This window comes from Mercenaria mercenaria, chromosome 11 (assembly GCF_021730395.1).
Source record: "Mercenaria mercenaria strain notata chromosome 11, MADL_Memer_1, whole genome shotgun sequence".
NCBI lineage: Eukaryota > Metazoa > Mollusca > Bivalvia > Venerida > Veneridae > Mercenaria > Mercenaria mercenaria.
This window is the reverse complement of record NC_069371.1, coordinates 73,761,880-73,784,735: the sequence shown is the minus strand read 5'-3', so window position 1 is coordinate 73,784,735 and position 22,856 is coordinate 73,761,880. Positions and strand designations below refer to the sequence as shown.

Genomic DNA, 22,856 nt, shown 5'->3' with positions numbered 1-22,856 from the left:
TGCCTTGACCGATTTGGCTGGTTATGGAACTTGGCCAAGGTCTTATGGTCAAACACATCTTGTAAAAGTTTAGTGAATATCGGATGAGAAATGTTCGACTTAAGAGTGCGGACAAGGTTTGTGACAGACACACAGACTGCAGTTAATCAATATGTCTCCCACACCACTGTGTGGTGGGAGACACAATTAGTAGATTTCAGATATATTACAGCTACATTCAATACTGCAGATAACCAACAACTTCCCCTCACAATCAACAGCCTTCAGATGATACCATTATAGCTATATTAATTTTCAGGTGTTTTACAGCTATGCTCTTTAAATTTACTACAAGTAGCATTAAAAGGTACAGTCATTGCCAGCTTTAAATACTTGACCCTTATCTAGACTGTTTGTTTTGGGTTTAACGCCATTTTTCAACAGTATTTCAGTCATGTAACGGCAGGCAGTTAACCTAACCAGTGTTCCTGGATTCTGTACCAGTACAAACCTGTTCTCCGCAAGTAACTGCCAACTTCCCCACATGAATTATCACAGGTGGAGGACGAATGATTTCAGACACAATGTCCTTTATCAAATCTCCACGGAGAGCATACGCCCCGCCTGGGGATCGAACTCGCGACCCCACGATCCATAGACCAACTCTCTCCCTACTGAGCTAAGCCGGCGGGCTCTTATCTAGACTAGCCACTAGACTGATTAATAAAGAATATTGTCACAAAATTTCAACTTTAGAAATTTTTCTTTTATTTTATGTAATAGTGACAAATGCCAGTCTATTTTAGAGATTTCCTCAGAGAACTGATTGTAATATTATCATGATATTGGACATAGGATATAGACTGGCTATATTCACAACTTTACAAAATAAAAATTAAAGAAACTAATTATATATCATAGTCTAAGTGCTAGTCTAACCCTTTAATATCAAAAGCATGTAAAACCAAAGTTTATACCAGACATAAAAACTACAGTGAAGTAAAATATTTATACACTTAAATTAAGTATCATGGCATAGACATTTATCATAACCTATTTATCTAACATACCATTATAAATTAGAAATATTACACGACACGAAAATCTCTACAATGACAAACATAAGGAGTATCATTTTACGCACATGCTTTTGTTTGAAGTTTCCTAATGCCAGAGGGGTTCCCCTTGTTTTTTTAATTGTAATCAAGTGCACTGACCTGTGCTGACAAATTACACATTGTTAACAATTTTGTAACAATATTTCTGAATGTTTGTTAACTTATCTGTGTTATTTATGATCCTTGCAATTTCAATGTTTTGTGATCTAAGATCATTGAAACAGAACTAAATGTAATATCTGCTATAGTAACTTCTACTGGAGTTAAATCTGTCCTTACCTCACTTAACCTTTCGCCTGCTGGTGGCAATTGGTTTTGCCTTTGCGACCAGTGCAGACCAAGATCAGCCTGCACATCCGTGCAGTCTGATCATGGTCTGCACTGTTCGCTATTCAGTCATTAAATTTTCCGTGAACACCCCTTTGAATAATGAATGGTACTGCCCAAACTGAATGATGGACCAGTCCATTGTAGAAATTTAGCAGGCTAAGGGTTAATTTCTATAATGGACTGGTCTGTTGTTCAATTTATTATTCGAAGGAGTGTTAACTGAAAATTTACAGACTGAATAGCGAACAGTGCAGACCAAGATCAGCCTGCACGGATGTTGCAAAGGCATAATCACTTGCCGCCAGCAGACTAAAGGTTAATTAAGGTAGTGGACTTGTTACGACAACTGCAAATTAATACATACTTTACATATGCGATTTCCACATTTTCTGTTTTTTTTTTCCAGAAACTTATTATCGCATTCAGCTACTTGATGTCCAAAAATGCCGACTTGCCTAACGGGAATACGACTTGCCTAACGGGAATACGTTATCATACAGAAATGTACACGAGTGTCACTATGGGTAAATCATTCTTCCTATAGATCTAACTCTGTCAGAATGCACCAGGAACACTGGACGAGATCAAAGGTGAACAGACGGTTCTTGCATATAACTGAAATACTGTTGAAAAATGGCTTTTAACCCACATCAAACAGAACATACAGGTTTTTATTGTTCATTTTTCAAAGCCCCAGTATCTAATTGTACTTTAAAAAAATTCTGTCTTTTGTAGATTACACAAAATTTGTGACAAAATTACAAATTCCTAGCACAACAGAAAGTTTCCATTATATGTCTTCAGATGTTCTACTATAAATTTTATCTTTTATGCACCAAGGATATCTGACACTTTCATGTTTAAATACACTTAACAGTAGATTCATCTTGTACTAGTTGGGCCGCAATTAAACAATTGTTTGCGGTAACACGACCCAAAATTTTTTGTGTGGGTAGGTAGGTAGGGAATAGGGAATATTTTTTTTTGCATATAATATTAATAAAGAGGGAAAACAATTTTTTTTCATCTGACTGGCCAGAAAAAAAAATTTGGTTGCAGCCAATTTTCATGGGTAGGTCGTGTTACCACAAACAAATGTTTTTTTAATGATAGCCTCAGTGGCTTTAAAGATTTCATGGTATGCTTTTATACGATTTTGAAAGACTTGCAAATATCCAAACCTTATTCATGGGTTACATTCAAGTACGTTAAATCATGTTTACATACAAAACGATATGACAAATTTTACCTTCCCAAGTATAATATGAATAAACCAAATCGGCCATAGATTCACAGTGACTTAAAATTGAATTTTGACCTGCAACAGCTGAAGATTTATTAACAAAACATTTTGTATGTCAAGGAATATTTATAAATAACATTATAGTTATAAGCCAATTAGGCTTTCTGCAATAATGAATAAAACAGTCGGGTCTGAGAATAACATTTAGATGTTAACATTTAGATATTATGATTTAGATGATTATTATTTGGATTCTTCTGTAGGAGCAGAAGCTCCACAAGTACGACTTGTTTTTTTGTTTCGAGTTTGATGTCTTTTTTCAACTATTTTTCAATTACAGCTAGTAAAACCTGTCTTAAGCAGCCAGCCAAGGGATTGGGAAAAAGTGGCTGCTTACAGCTGGTCCCTGCTTACTATACAGGTAATTTATGAATGAATGACCATTTTGGGAAATGAGACACTGACTGCTTAAGACAGGTTGGCTGCTGAATAGAGGTGACTGTTAAAGCATGTGTTACCTGGATTCTGTACCAGTACTTCTTCGCAAGTAACTGCCAACTTCCCCACATGAATCAGAGGTGGAGGACAAATGAAAATTTCAGACACAGTATCTTTTATCAAATCGTCAAAGAAAACATACGCTTCGCCCGGGGATCAGACTCACGACCCCCCGTAGATCTGCACTCTTCATGAATTGAGCAAACCGGGTGGGCTACGAATCTGGTGTGTGAATAGTAAATCTAATTGAACTGATGTGATATATTACAGTATTGTCATTGTTATACATTTCAATCTACGCTATCTTCATCTTAATCTTTAAAGTATTCACTTGTATAAAAACAGACGCTGAACCATTTGATGAAAATTGCCGCAAATTACTGACTTGTAATAGTTAAACTACTAAAAATCAAACTCCTGGTAATTACACGTTGACAAAGGCCACTTCATTTTGTCTGCCAGTTTGAAAAGACATTCCACTATAATGATAATAATTATACGTTATTTGCTACTTTCATTATACCTTACTTTTTTTTACCAACATGAGGTATGTCATGGTGACACAACAAAAACTGTGCCTTAATAGATATACTGAATTTTGTGATTTGTGACTATAAACTAGTCTGGAATTGCAGACATGGTACTTTGTATAAACATAAGAAAAATATGAAGCAGCATATTAAATTCAAAGGTACAATAAACTCGAGCTATCACTGATGGTGATTAATACCCCTAGATGCTGCTTTAATTCTGGGAAAGTAAGCAACCTGTTCATCAAGAACTGATGCTAGTTTCATGAAAATTGGGGAAATAGATCTGACACAAAATAATGCAATATGACCTCCCAGTGTGACCTTAAACCTTGTGACCTAGATCATGTAGGCATAGGAAATAGAGATCAATATAATTGCACCTTTACTAATCCTATCAGGTGTTCTGTATTACAAAAGTGGATCTATTGTGACATTTTGATACAAGCAAAACTGTATTATCTGCACTATTATTTACCTACTGGTACTTCGTTTTATTATTGGCTTGTTAAAAGTTAATTTTTTACCATATGTAAGTTGACAGAATCATAGGAACCATGTCTTGAGGGGTAAATCAAACACAAATGAATAAATCCTTAATGATTTTGTTGTGCAAAAAAGTATGATATTGTGTCTTAAACAGTTTTCATTTTCCACTCAATTGTGTAATTGCAAGGGAAGTAAACTAATAGATCTCTACTTATAAGTACTAGCCCAAGGCAAGAGTTGTCATTCTTTGTGGATCACAACTTAAATTAAAAATTAAAACTTCTGTTATTGATATTAACAAAACTATCATAAACTTCACATTTGTAAAATCATTTTTGGTTATTTCAAGGACTTGGATATTAATTTCTAGACTTTATTTAATGTAATTCTATCATTGAAAATTTTAGGGCCTATCTCTAGATCATGCGCTCTGCATAAATCATTTAAATGAGGTTAACAAGTTATGCTAGTGTTATGAAATCTTTCCAGCTATTTTGGAGATATATAGCATTAATTAGTGAATTATAAAGGGATACCAAATAAAATCTTTGACCTACAAGTGCCATGATGACCTTAAACCTTGCGACCCTCAGGTCGTATCAATTTATCATGGTGAACATTTAAGTGTATACTGACTGAAATTGATAAACTCATGAAATAGTTTCAGAGATCTGCCCCTAGAAAGGAATAAAAGACGGACCAACAGACTGGCACCGCATGACTCAAGTATATAGTCAAGATAATTAATTACACTTTGTATCTTAAAGTTACACAAACCAGTCACGAATCTTGGCTGTAATTTATTTACAAATAAACACATAGATTTTGAAATACAATTTCGTCTAACATTACACCTGAATTACCAGTATCAGTACCCTACATCGCTATCTGTCTTCTTTTTATTAATGATGATGTTTTGTGACACAGAAATGACAGACTATACCTAAGATGAATTAAAATTTCTTAAGCGTTTCTGAATAAGGACATAAAAGTAAAGGAAAAATAGTGTATGTTTTTAGACTATATCAGCAGCCTAATATCAATTACGACATTTTGTACCAAACAGTGCACATACTTTGATGTATGAGTCATCTATAAATGGCAATCACATGAATGGGTACATTATATGTTACATTTATCTTGTACATTATCTTGTCCGTATAATCACCCGACAATCCATATCTGATACAATGTTCACACCTCATTCACATTTGAAAAACACAATTTTGAAATACACCACCATTTAAAATGCAGCAATAAACAGTGACTACTCCATCAACCTGAACTTAATATAATAAAAGGATGCAAACCTTCCTTAATTCATTTTAATAAACTCGGGGATGAGCAGTAAAAAGTGTCATAATGATTTTGGTTATAATGTGGCTGCCACATCATAAAATATTATTTACAAATTTATTGTTATTTCCCATTTTCAGTAACTGTTACCTCTTATATTCTGTTTGAAGATTCAGGGTTCGAATTTAGCCTAATTTTCTACTTGCATTTTTTCGCAAGTGGTATTTTTTTAACTTGCTAAATGAAAAACAACTTGCATTTTCCGCGATATGTTACTTTATTAGAACATTAACACAAACATCCATGTGACAAGTCCAGCCAATCGTATTTGCGCTATATAAATAGTAACTTATTAATAGAATACCAAAAAACCCACCGGATGCGGTAAACGTCATCAAAATTGGCGCAGGTACTTGTCAGCAGTTGAAAAGACATGCGCACAGGACATGTATCGAGTGTAAATGTCCTTTTACGATGAAAGATGAAAGAGTGCTCCGAAAGAAAGAACAGTGTAAGATCGAGACGACCTTTAGAAATGCACATTATTCGGCCAAAAATTTTCACTCGCAAAAAAATGCTTGTGTCTGAAATCTCACCTTGCAGTTTGAAATTTGCACTCGCATTTCGCGAGTATGCGAGCTTAAATTCGAACCCTGAGATTTGAACATAACAGAAAGTATCACTGAATCCTTTTCTATTACCTCCCTTTATGGCTCTTACAGTGTATTATTCACATGAAAAATTGAAAATAGTACTTTTCTGACCTGCTTAGAATGAACATAGTCTATCTGGATAGCTGCTTTATCTGTTCTAAACACAAGAAGAAGCTGCGTTCAATAAACGCTTGATGCCCCCAGTGGCATCCTTGTTGATACAAAACAACCCAAGTCCAAAACGAGGTCAAGGTCAAACTGAGGTCAGGTAATGTCTGAAGATGAGGAATGGTCACAGGTTACATCTGCATCAATCTGACTAAAGTACTTATCTTCTAAACGAAGATCTGAGAACGACCCATTCACATTCGTCTTCTGTATATTTTGGATTTCCATTATTGCTATTTTTATGTTATCCAATCAGGCGACTTGTTCCAATTTCAAAGAGTAAGAAAAATATGCAGTTATTCCAGGACTCAAACCCGGGACCCCTCGCTTACAAAGCAAGTGGCCTACCGACTGAGCTAACCGGCTATCTGATAAATTACGACATAAGAATTGTAAATATCAAAAGTCAATGCTAGAGGTAGATTTGCAAGATGTTGTAAGCTAGGCTCTGATTGGCTAGTGAAAGGGCCGTCAGAACGAGGCAATGAATAGGTCGTTTTCAGATCCTATGCGTAGCGTAACAGGAGATGTACTTTAGTCAGATTGCATCTGCATTAGTATCAAGTCATTCTAGTAAGGGGTATTGATGCTAGACGAAGCGGTCCCATTTGGTTAACCTCGTACGGACGGATGGACGAACGGACAAACGAACGAACGAACGGACAGGACAATCACTATATGCCCAGAACTCCAGATAAGCTGCGTATTTGCGTATTTACGCAATTTAAATTGCAGAAAACCCAATTGAATTCATACAGTGTGCGTACTGAAACGCAATTAAAATTCCTAATACCCAATTCGTAAAAAATAGCTTGCGTATCGCATTTTCCTTATAACTAGAACGGTTACGAGACTTTAACGCTAGATTTGACTGACTGGTTATATGTTACTGCAGAACAGGTTGCAATTTATCGGAAAAATAACAGGACCATTCAGTCGGCTGATCGGTGTTATTTGGACGCTTTGTAAACAATTTTACGCCGATAAAATGTAAAGAGGTTGCAGGAAAAACCATTGTTGCAGCACAAACAAACAAATTAGTGGGATATTTTGCTGTTCAACAATGAAAGTTATCTGTTTGTGACGATGTAGTGTCACCAATACTGGATGACATCTTTTGGGAGAATGCATATTGCGATGACCACATCGTTCGGGATATTGTGGATGAACTGATCTCAGACTGCATTAAAAGTGAAAAAGAAAACAACAGTATGAAACATTCATTACAATTTTAAATACATTTTTGTATTAAACATTGAAGGGCGCCATTAAAATACTTAGTCAGTCCTGTTTAATGATATATACCATGTATACTGTAAGCAAAAAAATACTCAATTGTTAGTGCGAGATTGGTAAAATATCCAACTGGTTTTAGCAAATACCCAATTACTTCTGAAAAGGCTGGGTAATGATATTATTTTTACCCAATTCAAATTTCCAATACCCAATTCAGACAAAAAGTGATGGGTAAATACCCAATTGCACCAAAAGCTTATCTGGAGCTCTGTATGCCTCCCGCATCAGTAGATGCCGGGGACATAAAAATTAACCCTTTCCATGCTAAATTTCTATAATGAACTTGGCCATCTTCCAATTTGGACAGTACCATTAACTGTTAAAAGGGGTGCTAATACCAAAAAGATACAGACTAGCTGAATAGCGACCAGTGCAGATCATGATCTACACTGGTCGCAAATGCAAAACCAATCGTGTCCAGCATGGTATGCCCTGTTAAAAGCACCTTGGAATTTCTTTGAAGATCTCACAAAATTTTCTAAATTACGAATGGCACATTTAAAGAATGACACTTCATCTTGTTCCTTGTAAAGGAGATAAACATATTTGGAAAATGTCTCTGTCATAAACTGAATGAATTCAGTGTCTTATAAGTTATACACAATGTAAATAAAATGGAAGTTAAAATACTTCCCTCATACAGTAGAACTATCTAGCATTGATTTTTTTGTTGATCATAACTCATTTTTATCATCTGCGGAATTTCTTAATTTGAATATTTCAAATATAACGAGCAGTGGGTTTGAATATAAGAGTAAACAAATTTAATGAAAAAGAAAACTACAAAGGCTAATACATGATGATCACACCCAGTATGTCACCTTTACAATAAATATCACAGATCATAATAACCATTTAAATGCAATCATATCATCTCAATTTGAAAATAATCAAATATTAAGTTTTGTACTTTGAAACTAGATACTAAAGAATTTAAATTGATCCAAATCTTGTTTTAAATTCTACTCCACTCGTAACCTCTAATTTGGTATTATTGTCCTATTACGTGAAACATAACTGACACGGACATTGCAATAAATACTGATAGCTCTGTAAGAACTTCAGTAAGGGTCACAATGGCTTTGCTGCCGTATTTTTTCTTATTTATTTAACATAAAATAGTTAATTTTCTTGTTGTTTCCTATTTTCCATAATTGTTATTGAAGGTATTTGCCATGAGTTTGAAACTTTCATTAACACTGAAGAAAGTATTACTGAATTCATTGTTGTTAATTACCTCCCTTTATTCTGCACTAACTGTAACTTCATAAGCAACACTAAAAGTACTGCTTATCTAATCAAACATATATAGTTGGACAGCTACTTTATTTGTTTTTTAGCATACTGTCAAAATCTTTATGGGCGATGATTAATATGAGGCAGTGAAGAAGAAAAAAATTAACATTCAAGAACACTTTAAACTGTCGTTGTATCGTTCTTGCTTTAAATATGGTTGCATTTTTTTTTTAATTTCACAGTATTGTGTAAAATTTGTCTCATACTGATAACAAGAGCACCGCCTTGCGGGTGCTGACGCTCATCTGATTTTGTTTGTGTATTAGAAATATTGTCCTACCATGATTTTTAAGTCTAAAAAGGGCCATCATTCTTGCAAAAAGCGAATAAAGTTATGTTTCTTGATGTACATTTGTCCACTATGATGGTAAAAACTATTGCAAGTTTTAAAGCAATAGCTTGATAGTTTATGAGAAAAGTTGACTTAAACATAATACTCAACCAAGAAAATGATTTTCTAATCCAAAGGGCAATAATTATTGCAAAAAGCAGATGGAGTTATGTTGCTTGCTGACAGGTCAGCTTGATGGTGAACAATGTTGCAAGTTCAAAGCAATAGCTTAGATAGTTTAAGAGAAAAAGTTGACCTAAACATAAAATTTAACCAAGAAATTTTGATATTTTCTAAGTCCAAAGGCCAAAATCTTGCAAAAAGCAGGATGGAGTTATGTTCTTGCTGTACAGGGTCAACTTAGATGTGAACAAGTGTTGCAAGTTTTAAGCAATAGCTTGATAGTTAGGATAAAAGTGACCTAACATAGAACTTAACCAGAAAACTGATTTCTAAGTCCAAAAGGGGCAATAAATCTTGCAAAAAGCAAGATGGAGTTATGTTTCTTGATGTACAGGGTCTGCTTATGATGGTGAACAAGTATTCAAGTTTCAAAGCAATAGCTTGATAGTTTAGAAAAAGTTGACCTTAAACATAAACTTAACCAAGAAATTGATATTTTCTAAGTACAAAAGGGGCCATAAATCTTGCAAAAGCAAGATGGAGTTATGTTTCTTGCTATACAGGGTCAGCTTTTGATGGTGAACAAGTATTCCAAGTTTCAAAGCAATAGCTTTGATAGTTTAGGAGAAAAGCTGACCTAAACATAAAACTTAACCAGGCAACGCCGACGCAGATGCCGACGCAGACGCCGACAACCGCTCAAGTGATGACAATAACTCATCATTTTTTTTTCAAAAAATCAGATGAGCTAAAAATCATCACATAATTATGTTGACAAATATAATAGTATAATAACAGCGATGTTCAAAATTTAACACTTTCTACATATCATCAAGGGATCAAAGGAGATAATTACACATAATGATATTATCATCAAGGGAGATAATTTCACATATATAACAAACTAATGTGACCTGTATATGACTGCAACCAGGAAGGACCCTGTAATCTTATGATGTTCAAATCAGACATGGTGACAAAAAATACACACACTGACAAAATGAATCTGGTAACTTCAACTTTGTGTTGTAAAAGAAAGAAGGAAGGCATGATTTCAAGATGATTTCACATAACTTCTGAAGAAACTACCTTTTTTACAACTTCATAGTCAATTAAAACTCTATTCAGCTAACTGTAAGGAGATCATGTTACAGGCTTGTCAAACTGGAGAAGCAACTGTTTATTTATGGTCATGGTAAAGTAATTACATCATGCATTAAAGTTAATGACTTTTTTTGTGTAGAAAAAAATGAAAGAGGCATGACATTTCTGAGAATTCCTTCTTATTATGTCACCAATGTCATACAACTCTACTTTTTATAAACAGTCATTTTTACATAGTGTAAAATAATAATACAATTTTTCACTTTAACATTTAAGGCTTTTGGGAAAATATATTACACCAGATTTATATAGCACCCTATTTTGTATTAATACGGTTAAAGGTTCTTTGTATATAGTACAAAGGCAGCCGCTCAGGGTGCCAAATTCATCTCTACTAGTACAGACACAAGAGCGACCTTACCAGAAATCATATTCAATTCGTTGGTATGAAATTTTGTGGTTTTGGTCAAAACAGCTGCTTGTGGATAACAACATTTTTCCAACACGCTCGAGATAAAATGAATGGGAATTTTATTTGTTCCTTGACATTGAATTTTATGGATTGAAACACCTAATAGTATGAAATCCACAAAAATTACCCTCCCCCTCCATGAATATCAATGATTTTACAGTAACTAATTCGATATTAACAGGACCTGGCCTCGTTTGTTTGTACAATTATTTATATATTAAACAGATTATAATTTGACCAGCGTATTCTATGCCAACCAAGGAATGCGACCTTTACTTTACATAATAAATTTATTACAATAATTTTAATATCATATAAGCCTTATAAACCCCGACTACTGATAACACAAGGCTCCAACGACCTTTTCAGAATAAATGTAACTAAAGCCAATGTATGGGAATGGAAAAGATATGGAAAGATGGAAAGTCACCGGGTGGATGAAGTCAGCAGAGTGCCTCTAGGAAAATACACCCTGGGCCTTTACAGGTCAACACATCTCTCTACAGGCATGTTAACCAATTGTGCAATACATCCCATTTACATTCCTGGGGCTGGTTTCATGAAGCCTGCATAAGACAGGGTTAAAGCTAAAATATTAGGACATCCTTCACTAGTATAGACACAGAGTGATCTGACCAGTGGGACAAAGTGAAATAAAGCCCCCAGAACACAGAGAGAGAGAAATCCTTTTAGATACATGCCTGTCTGGCTAACTCAGCCCAGCTCTATATGAATAGACAGGAGTCTGGTTCTTTAACATGCCTGGAGTATAGCACCAATACATATGAAACCATCTTTCCTGGGAAGAACCAACACAGGTCTCTTAGACACTGGTGCTGTTAAAGATGACATAAAATGACACAATGACTGAGTCTATATGAGCCGCACCATGGGAAAACCAACATAGTGGCTTTGTGACCAGCATGGATCCAGACCAGCCTGCACATCCGGGCAGTCTGGTCAGGACCCATGCTGTTTGCTAACAGTTTTTCTAATTGTAATAGGCTTTGTAAGCGAACAGCATGGATCCTGACCAGACTGCGTAGATGCGCAGTCTGGTCTGGATCCATGCTGGTCGCAAATCCACTATGTTTGTTTTCCAATGGCGCGGCTCATACAGTCACTGTCAACTAAAAATTGCAGTTATCAGCTCATAATAATTTTCTTTATAATGTGAGCCACATTATTTGTTACGAACATAAAGTGCATTAATTTCTTGTTAAATCTTATTTTCCGTACCTATTTTCTCATATATTTGTCAAAGGTTTGAATATTTGGTACAATCAGTAGGAAGTATTGAAACTTAATTACTGTTTTTGATTACCTCCCTTTATGACACTAGTAGATCATGACTGTGCAATATTGAAAATAGTGCTTTTATAACCATTCCATTATGCATACACTCTATTTAGACAGATGTTTTATCTGGTATTTACATAAAATTAAAATCCTTATGGGACTTTCAGTATTACTTGCTGTATAAATTAAGTATTATGCAACATCTTCCTCATTTTAATGTGCTATCTGAGAAGGAAGAGGGAAGAAAATTAAATAGAGAAAGGTGTATTTTTATCATAATACACCTTGTCTTCTTGGGTGGGGGAAAATAATCTATTCATAATACAGATAATGATTATAACTTGAATGTTAGGCAAATTCATATATTAACAAAAACTTTATGACAGCATAAGGATGCACACAAAACATTTTTACCCAATTATTACCTTTGTAATTTTTCACCCTTTTGTTTTTTTTATGATTTTTCTAAACCTTCTACTTTTTCAGATAGACTAAGATTAAACCGAGTTTATTTTATACCGGTATGTTGGTTGGGTGTATTAATGGTGCATTGACATAATAAACAGAACATAATGGTAACTTTCCAGCTTTTCGGCCTCAGGTGCCCCGTCCAAACACTGCTTTAGGCATAGGCTGTCCGCTGGGTAGAAGCGACCATCTACAACAAGCAACCTGGATTCCTCACATTCTACATCCCAAGCAAGGTTTCAAACGCTGAGCACAGTGAGGGGCATCTTGTGATTCTTTGTCAGTGACCTTAACCGATCCGCCACAGAGATTCCGTTTGATACATCAGATTTAAAGTAACTGTTCCTTATATTTCAGATATAATTACAAGAGTTAGATAAATAGCAACATGTTCCTAGACAACATTCCACTTCTACCTCATTGTGCCTTACAGAGTTTGACAACAGCACGGGCAAAGCACATTTTCAAATTTAAGCACCCCAGGTCAAAGCATTTTTCAGCCACTGAGCAATGGAAGTCTTAACAGAAACAGCCTGCACTTTCACATATTATATTGTACATCTCTATGGGCAAATAAAAATGCCAAATATTTCATAAAACTTTATCGCCAATCCATAAGAGATCAACTTGCTTGCAGTAGATATTGACAAAATATTTTCAGAGCAAAGAAAATTTAAAATGCAAAATATGCAGATTAAAGAAGCTCAAATATAAACCAAGCAAAATATTTCTTTTGCATGTGGGGAATGTTCCTTTCACACTAGTGACACAGTAATCATATAACTGCCTTATATAAAAGCATTCAAATGTACTTCAAAAATAAGACACACAACAAATATTAACTTAATAATCATAAATGTTTGTTTAACATATTTGTTGGACTTCAAAAGAAACTATTTCAACCATCTTGTTTATAAACAAGAAAGACTCCCACAAGGAGTCATATTTAAAGGTGGATAATCAGATTTTGGCCATGTAACGGATTTGTTCGAAACTTTAGCATCTGATCATTTACACTCATTTATTCACTAACACTTAATACAAATTAGATTTTCACTGGAGGTATTTTGAATTTCATTTTCAAACCTGTTGCCCAACCAAATAGAGTTCTTTTCATAAGTATAATTTGATAAACATACTTTGCCTAAGGAATGTATAAATATTAGAAATATGTAATATATTTGTAAAATATTTGCATTAAAAATCATGTTTTAGTTGGAATTCATTAGAAACGCAAGTTTGAAAAATTATTATTACCTCCCTTTGCACTATCTTGGTTGCGCAACCAAGATGATTTGGAAATAATTAATTCAGAAAACTAACACACTTTTAAAAATTGCATTTTGGTTCAGATTGTTCAATAGTTGATATTTCAATCAAATGCAAATGTAAAATAGACATTGTATCGAAATAAAAAGAAATACCTGCGTTTATATACTTTCATATTAAAGGGGAGTTAATTACAAAATTTTATAAAAATAATAAAATATACATTTCAAATATGAATCTAACTCATGTAATAGGTCTTTTTGTTCCTTAAATAATTCTCTACCAGAATATACAAAAAGTAAAAAATGTCATTAAATGTTGTTTAAATGTGATTGACCACCTTTAATGCAGATTTGCAAAAAATTCCAAACAGACAAAATTGTCTCAGTAATCAGATTTGATACCCTTTGCAATATATACTGCACATAGGCATGAAGTCCCTTCATTAACCTTTAGCATGCTAGATAAATTGTCATCTGCTGGAAATGTCGTCTGCTAAAATTGTAAAGTTCATTCAATTTCTCAAATGGAAAATATGTCAGAGTACAACAGTGACGTCAGAGCGATTTATCGCGTCGATCTGGTCCAAGCTGTTTGTAAAGCTTTAAATTCGCTGCAGCGCTAGGTATAAGATATATTAATATCATGTAATGTAATATGAATGCGTAGCAAGCTTGAACATATAAACTCTGTTCCTCCTGTCAGTAATACTATGTTGATTGCCGTTCCTCCCACACCTTGTCTGAAGGCAAAATTTAATGTTCCCAAACATAAGATTACAATGTGAATACAATTTCTAGCTTACCAAACAGGCAAGGAAAATATTTCAAACAATACCACAGTGTTTAACCAGCAACTAAACATTACAAATTGAAAATGAATTTTCCATTAAAAATTCATATATGGTAGGGTGGCGGAACCATTGCTCAGCATATAATTTTCATGATGAATGATTCTCCACAACACACCTTAATTTACAAAGGGCTTTCTTTTGATATTAATAATTAAACACATCATAGCTGGAGTAGAAAATACAAACAAAGAGGGTAATGATGACCCTGAATCACTCACCTGAGTAATATGAGCCACATGTTTAAAATGGCAAACTGATGCTAAAATATTAGAAAGTAGGTTAGTAGGTCACATTCATGGTCACTGAAAGTCAGTTTTAAGATGGGTGTGCAAAACTGTACATGTCACCCCAATTTCCATGACAAAGGTTGTTTTATTTATCATTCAAGTTCAAATGAACCTTTTTGGAAAAAAAAACAACACCAGTTTGCAAAACACCGGTTCCACCATTTTAATGTATCCTGACATGTGCTGAATGTGTGTTGCATGTGTAGCTCAAGATATGACAGCTCAGTGCATAATCTGCTGACACAATGTTCGTGTCCAGAAAATGTCCAAATTTTCCATGTGCACAGCATAAATGCTGGATATAAATCCAAGCATTTATAAGTTTGTTCTTTATTTAAGCATCTCATGGACTCATGGGATGAAAACATTTCTTTTAACAGACCAACATACACCAGTTTTGTAAATATTTACCCCAAAGACAAATGTGCAGTCATTTTGTGACAAGAGAAACAGATAAAGCACAAACCTGCCAATATTTTCTCCTATAGTATAATTGTCTGTGAGAGGGTCCGAAATAATACTGGAGCTTGGAGTATATACAGCCGAGTCGTTTGTTGATTTAATTGCATTGTGATAGTGTGGTAGATGAGGTCCATTCTTCAATGACATCCTTCTTTCTTCTCTCATAGATCTGACTTTAAATTTTCATACTAAAATCCTTTTCCATAATTTAATCTGAAAAGAGAAGAAAAGTTTATGTTTCAAATTTATACAACTACTGTACTTATACCAAACTATTGTCTATACTGAAGCCAGGAGTACCTTTCTGCCCTTAGCAACATCACTGACCAGGCACAAAAAGAGACTTGAAACACTGGCAACATTTCCTTACTGCCTATGACTGAAAGGTTATGCAAGCCTTGTCACAGACTAGTCACATAAAAGAAATTGTATTTTTTTACCCTAGAAATCCAGCTTTTCCCTAGTTTGAAGGTTCTCTGCTTTTCTCATTAATATGTCTGGGGATTTCTGTTTATGATAATTTTTTGCATTCGGGAATCCTGTGTAAATCTCACCTTACTCTAATGAAATATTGACAGGCAAGAAGCTCAATCTCAAATACTGCTTTCCTACAAGCTGAATATAAAAAGAAACTTTGTACATGTAAGCATGGATCCATATTTTTCGGACCTGGGACAAAAGTTGACAATGAAAGCATGACTGCCTAGACGAGCAGCGCCGAGAGGGAGTAAGATTAAAGTGGTACATCCCTACTGTAATGGATGTCAAGGGGTCTCCTCCTGGTTTTTTTTTAGCTCACCTGTCACATAGTGACAAGGTGAGCTTTTGTGATCACCCTTCGTCCGTCCGTGCGTCTGTCAACAATTTCTTGTCTGCACAATATTGGTTTCATTTATGATTTTATTTTAACCAAACTTGCACACAACTTGTATCACCATAAGATCTCAGTTCCTTTCTTGAGCTGGCCAGATCCCATTATAAAATGGGCTAGAGTTATGGCCCCTGAAAGGCCCAAAATTAGCTATTTTGACCTTGTCTGCACAATACCAGCTTTATTTATGATTTGATTTTTACCAAACTTGCACACAACTTGTATCACCATAAGATCTTGGTTCCTTTCTTGAACTGGCCAGATTCCATTATGGGTTCCAGAGTTATGGCCCCTGAAAGGCCCAAAATTAGCTATTTTGACCTTGTCTGTACAATATCAGCTTCATTTATGATTTGAATTTAATCAAACTTGCATAAAACTTGTGTCAGCATAAGATCTTGGTTCCTTTCTTGAACCAGCCAGATCCCATAATGGGTTCCAGAGTAATGGCCCCTGAAAGGGCCAAAATTGGCTATTTTGACCTTGTCTGCACAATAGCAGCTTCATTTATGATTTGATTTTAACCAAACTTGCACACAACTTGTATCACCATAAGATCTCGTTCCTTTTTATACGCCTGCAGGGACGTATAATGTTATTGCCTCGGTGTCCGTCTGTCTGTCTGTGTGTTGGTTAGGCAATTTCCCTTCTGCTCTGTAACTCTCGAACCCCTTGATGGATTTCAGAGAAACCTGACACAAATGTTCACCTCATTGAAACGACGTGCAGAGCACATGTTTTGGAAGGCTCACTTCAATGTCAAAGTCACACTTAGGTGTCAAAGGTCATATGACTTTGTTTTGTGTGAATATTGCTCTGCATTTGCGTTGCATTGCAGTGCTCTTGTTTCATTTGGCAGATTGCTTTTTTGTTCGCTTACAATATTTTTTTTTTAATTACTTCCCTTTTATGTTACTATAAATAGCTTATTTAGTAACCTTTTTATTATTGGCCGTAGGGAAAAACAGAGACCACTTTTCTGTGGTACAACATGGATGGTACCTCCAATTTTTAGGTGTATTTTGACATATATTTCTGTACCTTGTAAGAATTTTTTCTTTTTGTTTTTGGTTAAAGCAATGGTACTCAGGTGAGCGATATAGGGCCATCATGGCCCTCTTGTTAAGTATGTATGTAAATGGTGTCCTCTGGTGCATTTATGGATCTAAATTGTGAGCACCCAGACTATAGAGCTACAGTATCACTAACATTCTTAGCTTGTGAACATTATTTTGGTTCTACAATAACACATTTGAAATCCTACAAGGTTTTAAAGCAATATATGTAACGACTTTTGAGAAATTGTCATTTTTGTGAATTTTCAACTTTATTATCTAATTAATGTTTAACAATTTAGTATCTTAGGCCAAAAAATAAAAATAAAGTCTTGTTTCTGGACACGGGTTTAAAAGGGTCAGTACATGTGTAGGTAGGGATTATTTTTATATTTTAGTAAACCACTTGTAAATGTCACTTGCTATGGAGTTTCTGATTCAGAAATACTGGATAAACATTAAATTCCCTCACTTGTCACACTTATTTGATTTTTTATTCTTTAACCAGTCAGGGGTGTAACTGTTTTAAGTTATGTAACCTATTTCAGTTATTTTTTCAAGCATTTTATAACCCGTATTAGTTATAAAATATAGATAACCCAGGTAAGTTATTAAAAAAAAAAAGCCTTTTTACTGTTCTCACAAAGTGACCTTTAAAGTGTTATTAGTGGCAAACTGTGGTTAATCAAATTCTCTTTTAGTCTGATCATGACCTGATGAGCATAATGGGATGTTAAGTGTTTTATAGCTTTAAAACCATTTGGGTAAGACTTTATCAGCCTTGCGTAAAAAAATTTGCTGCATAGCTGGAAAGATAAAAGGCCAAGGATTCTGGAAATGATTGCATTAGTCACATTCAAAATGAGGAATTGACACAGGAGGGCTTAGTAATATTTTATGATAACTGAAACAAGTTACGAAAGTAAACGCAATAACTCAAATGAGTTATAAACTGTGATAACTTGAAACAGTTACAACCCTGACTGTTAACAGTATAAAAACAGCATGAATAAGAAAACAATACAGTAAAACACCGCTCGCTCGAGGTCGCAAGGGGATGAGCAAAATGCTCGAGTTATCCATGGTTTCGAGTGACCCAAACATTGACCAACATATGAAGAAAACTGAAGTTTGTTTTACGGTCATCGGGACCGTTTGCTGAGTAAACGGTGATGCGTAATAATAACATACTTGTGACATTTTCGAAAACAAACGTATTACAAACGTTATCTATTGATAGATTTGCATGCAAACAACCGCTGATTAAATTACTAAGATTTCGATCCGCAGAAAAGATGATTTAAGTTATCAGTAATTGATCGATATTTGATCAATAAAACTTTTCTTTAAGCTTTTAACAATAATTAATCTCATCATAATATCAAATATACCGACAAACAAACATTTATTAATAAGATAGTCTGGGAACAGACTACTACGCAATTCTCATGGTGTGTGAAAATGTTTAATTAACCGATACATTCTGACCGCCGAAGGTGTGAAAAATTTTGACACCTCTGCTCGAGTTAGCCAGAAACAACAAAGAGTAAATTAATACACAGGGACCAGGTGTCATGCTCGAGCGATCGAGTTATCGGTGCTCGACCCAACCATGGTAATATCACATAGAAAATAGAAGGAAATCGGCCGGGACCACATGAATTGCTCGAGCGAGCCAGGGTGCTCGAGTCATCGATGCTCGAGCGAGCGGTGTTTCACTGTAACTGAAAAAAAAATTGCACAAACACCGAACAACATGCCTTTACGCCTCTAGTAGTTCAAAAAATGATCCTGTTACTGTTAAGATTGCCCAAAGTTCAGCCAATTCTGTAGGAAATATGTCCGTTTGATAGTATAATCATGTACATATTTATTTAATTCAGTGTTTTAGCTTCAAAATGATACACAATGTACCAAAAACGTTGAAATTGATTTTAATATAGACCGTCGCAACTTCATTTAAAAATAACAGCTCTTCCAGTTTAAGCATGTGCCGCGCTGTTGTAAGTCACTGCCATTTTGAAAATTTTCAATCGGCGCGTAAAAAGCCGATAAACTTAATAAGTGCAGACTTAAACCTCCTTCAGCATGACCTTATGCATCAATCATATGTTACTTCCTGATTTTATTATAAATTACTTCAAAATTTATTTCAAATATACCCAATTTCAATAAATGAATTCAGGGTTCTCACTAGCAATTTCAAGTTGCAGTCCTGGGACTCCCAAAGCTGAAAAAGTTGCAGTCCCAACTACTGACTAGACCGACGGACAGACTTAAACGTTTCGTCAAAACACAGGCCTCTATTGTACTGTCAAATTAAGTGTAGGCTGACAGACATTTTGTAAACACAATTCTTCACGCAAATATTATGTAGGAAAAAATCCCCCCTGGACAACCCCCCCCCCCCCCCTCCCCCCGCACAGCCCTGCTGTTAAATCGCTCCTGATTTATAAACATACAGTGAAAAGAAAATATATAAACAATTACTCCTTTTATTTTAATACTGATTAAGAGCACAACGTGTCTAAAATACAAGAATGCACAGTATGTCTATGATCAACATATTAATAAATGCTTCATGAAATAACATCAGCGATTTTGCAGAAAAATAATCACGTTACTAAGACCGGCATCGACAGCATCTTAAAATTACTCGGACATTCATAATTAAGCCTAATTATCACTTTCTTAAAAAAAGATTATAAAAAGTTCTTTAAAATTGGTAATTAGTACGTGAGAAAACAGTCGTAGTTACTTCAAACACTACCTAATCCGTCGTTAGCAATTAGAAATTGTCACCTATGCAATCACACCGACAATCACATGTATTCGAGTTGATCTGTCTCGTGGTGAAGTGGAAACGGGCAACGCTGATTGGCTATACGCGGCTATCGGTGACAAGCGAGTAACTCCGCCCACATATTTTGCTCTCGAGTCAAACATTGTGTATTCGCAATTTATGTAATCAATTAATTTTCACTGCGTCTCACTGCAGAAATGTGCGTCCGGGGACTCCCAAGCTGCAATAAACACGCGTATACCGGGACCAATTATGCGTACAGGGACGCCGATTTCGGCGTTTCTGAGAACCCTGTGAATTGCCTGTGTGATGTAGATGAAAACTGATTCTGCGGACGGTCTGAAGTGTCGTACAAAATATTGTAAAAAGATCGCCAATATCTACAAGTTTGGTATTGTTTTTGAAAGGATTTACACATTAATCAATCAACAAGTTTGGGACAGTTTGTTTTCATTGGCTCAGGACAATTTGCGTGGACACTATCTGAAGTTTAAAAGCAAAAAGTGTAAACACAATATGAGATTAAATTCCTTCAGTCAGAGATCAATTTCTTTTTGGAATAATTTATCAGAAGAAACAATTTCTGCAACTAATCTAAATCAGTTTAAATGCCTACTAAATGATGAGAACTGGAATACCAAGAAATTCAAGAGTAGTTGTTACTTAGCGCAGTATGAGAACATTGATTTAAAAATACTTATTCAGAGAAGAGGATTGTATGATCAGGAACTTGACAAGAGGGGCCATTAAAGCTTAGGCTAATACTACGGCCCTGGACACAGGTAGATCACAGGTAGTAGAACACCTTTGAAAATTTAACACGGACATTATTGTACTAGATACAAACCGCGAGATGACCATGTATCAGTCGGCACGTGGCGTGATTGACAAAGATCCATCAGTAGCTAATTAATCGCCCCGCCTACTGCCATACTTCCATTTGTAGCAGTGAACAATATTGAAAATTACCAGGATTTTGATTGACAAGGGGCAGAACTTTCAAACTCGAGACACATTATAGAAAACTGCCACGGGTCAAGCCGACGTACAGGGCATTTTTTGTAAGGGTCAAATACGAGTTTTTCTCAACTTTCGCGTGTCAAAATCTGAAAAGCCATGTTTTCTGGTAGACTGATCTTTTTGGGCCGAACAAAAATACGGTCAGGGGTAAAAAATTACGGTCGGTCGGGTGGACAGAAACAAGATCTTTTTTTTTTGGCCTTAAACAATGAACACGAGTCATGATGTAAATAGCTTTTTAAACTTATATACACCGTACGTCAAAAATATAAACGCTACCGAAACCCCGTTGTGCAGATAATGATCTTAATTGGCACAACCATGGAGCGAATAAGAAAAATAATTTGTGCAAATAAACATCATTGGTATGCTGTTGTCAGTGAACCCATGGCAACATTCTCAGTTTGTCTCAGTAACTGCTTTTAATATTTAAATCTGTAATTGTTGCAAAATTTATTTGCTATTACATCTGCAACAAAATTCAAAATGTAATTAACTCACACTATATGGAAAAATGACGTCTGAACTCTTAGCTGCTTAGATAATCCCTATCAGTGTTGAGATAGGGGTACTGTACAAAGTTGTTGATTGATTAATGAGGCAAAGACAAACATTTCCATAGATGAGACGTTTTTCACGTCGAATAGGCACATAAAAAATTTATTGTATGCCCTTTTCTCGTTATTCCGAGCCCCTAAGCCGGTTTTTCAGTGCTGGTCAGTAGAAGATTTAAGTTTCAAAAGAGTTTTTGCTATAGTTCGGTACTTCAACATCTAAACTTATAAAATCCCCATGAAGAAAAATTCTAAGGATTTTTTTAAATGAATAATCTAGGCTTTCACATGATGACCCCTAACCCTCTGAAACAGCCAAACTCTTTCTCGTTAAAACCGAGACTTGCAATCATCTGTACTTGCTCTGAAGAATTAAGGCTTTTTTGAAAAAGTTCTTTGCTAAAATTAAGAACAGATATATTATTGTGTTAGCAGACAAAAAAGTTTTAAAATAAGTGCTTTCTGTTTTCTGTAAGAAGGTTATATATTACCCCAATGATTTTAGATAAGCAAATTTTGTGCCAAAATTTTCTGTTGTGTATATTTCTATTTTAATGCAAGTAATTCTATTTTCTTTTTACTTTTGTTTATCTGTCATATGATTTTTTACAACATACATAAAAATTAGAAACAGGAAATAGCTGCAAGTGCAAATTTTCCAAAGGCTCGGACCAATGAGAAGGCTCGGAATTACGAGAAAGAGGCATAAATAAAATAATTCTTTACCCCACCCACTATGTCTCTCAGTGTAAACAAAGAAATTCTGCTTTTAATGTGGTCCTTAAAGTACTGACTCCTGTTTGTTTCAAAACATGTAAGCAGTGCTTTAATTATGAACAGACTTAAAAGGTTTGGATAAAAATCTTATATATAGTAAATACCTGCGATGAAATACTTCCAACATTTTTTACTGCGACCAACAAACCTAAGTGTTTTAAGAATTGAAAATGAACGAAATATTTTCTTTAAAAATATTTACGCAGTTATCT

General features: G+C 35.0%; 1 protein-coding gene across 1 annotated transcript in view; it reads right to left on the bottom strand.

The window, feature by feature from the left end:
• Positions 1-22,856, bottom strand: part of LOC123532690 (death-associated protein kinase related-like) — a 45,713-nt gene extending 22,857 nt beyond the window's left edge. Inside the window, exons 1-2 of the mRNA XM_045314227.2 lie at positions 22,749-22,856; positions 15,569-15,777 (exon numbers count right to left, since the gene is read on the bottom strand). Of these exons, the coding sequence (XP_045170162.2) occupies positions 15,569-15,729 (161 nt within the window). The 5' untranslated portion in view covers positions 15,730-15,777; positions 22,749-22,856. The remainder of the gene's footprint in view (positions 1-15,568; positions 15,778-22,748) is intronic.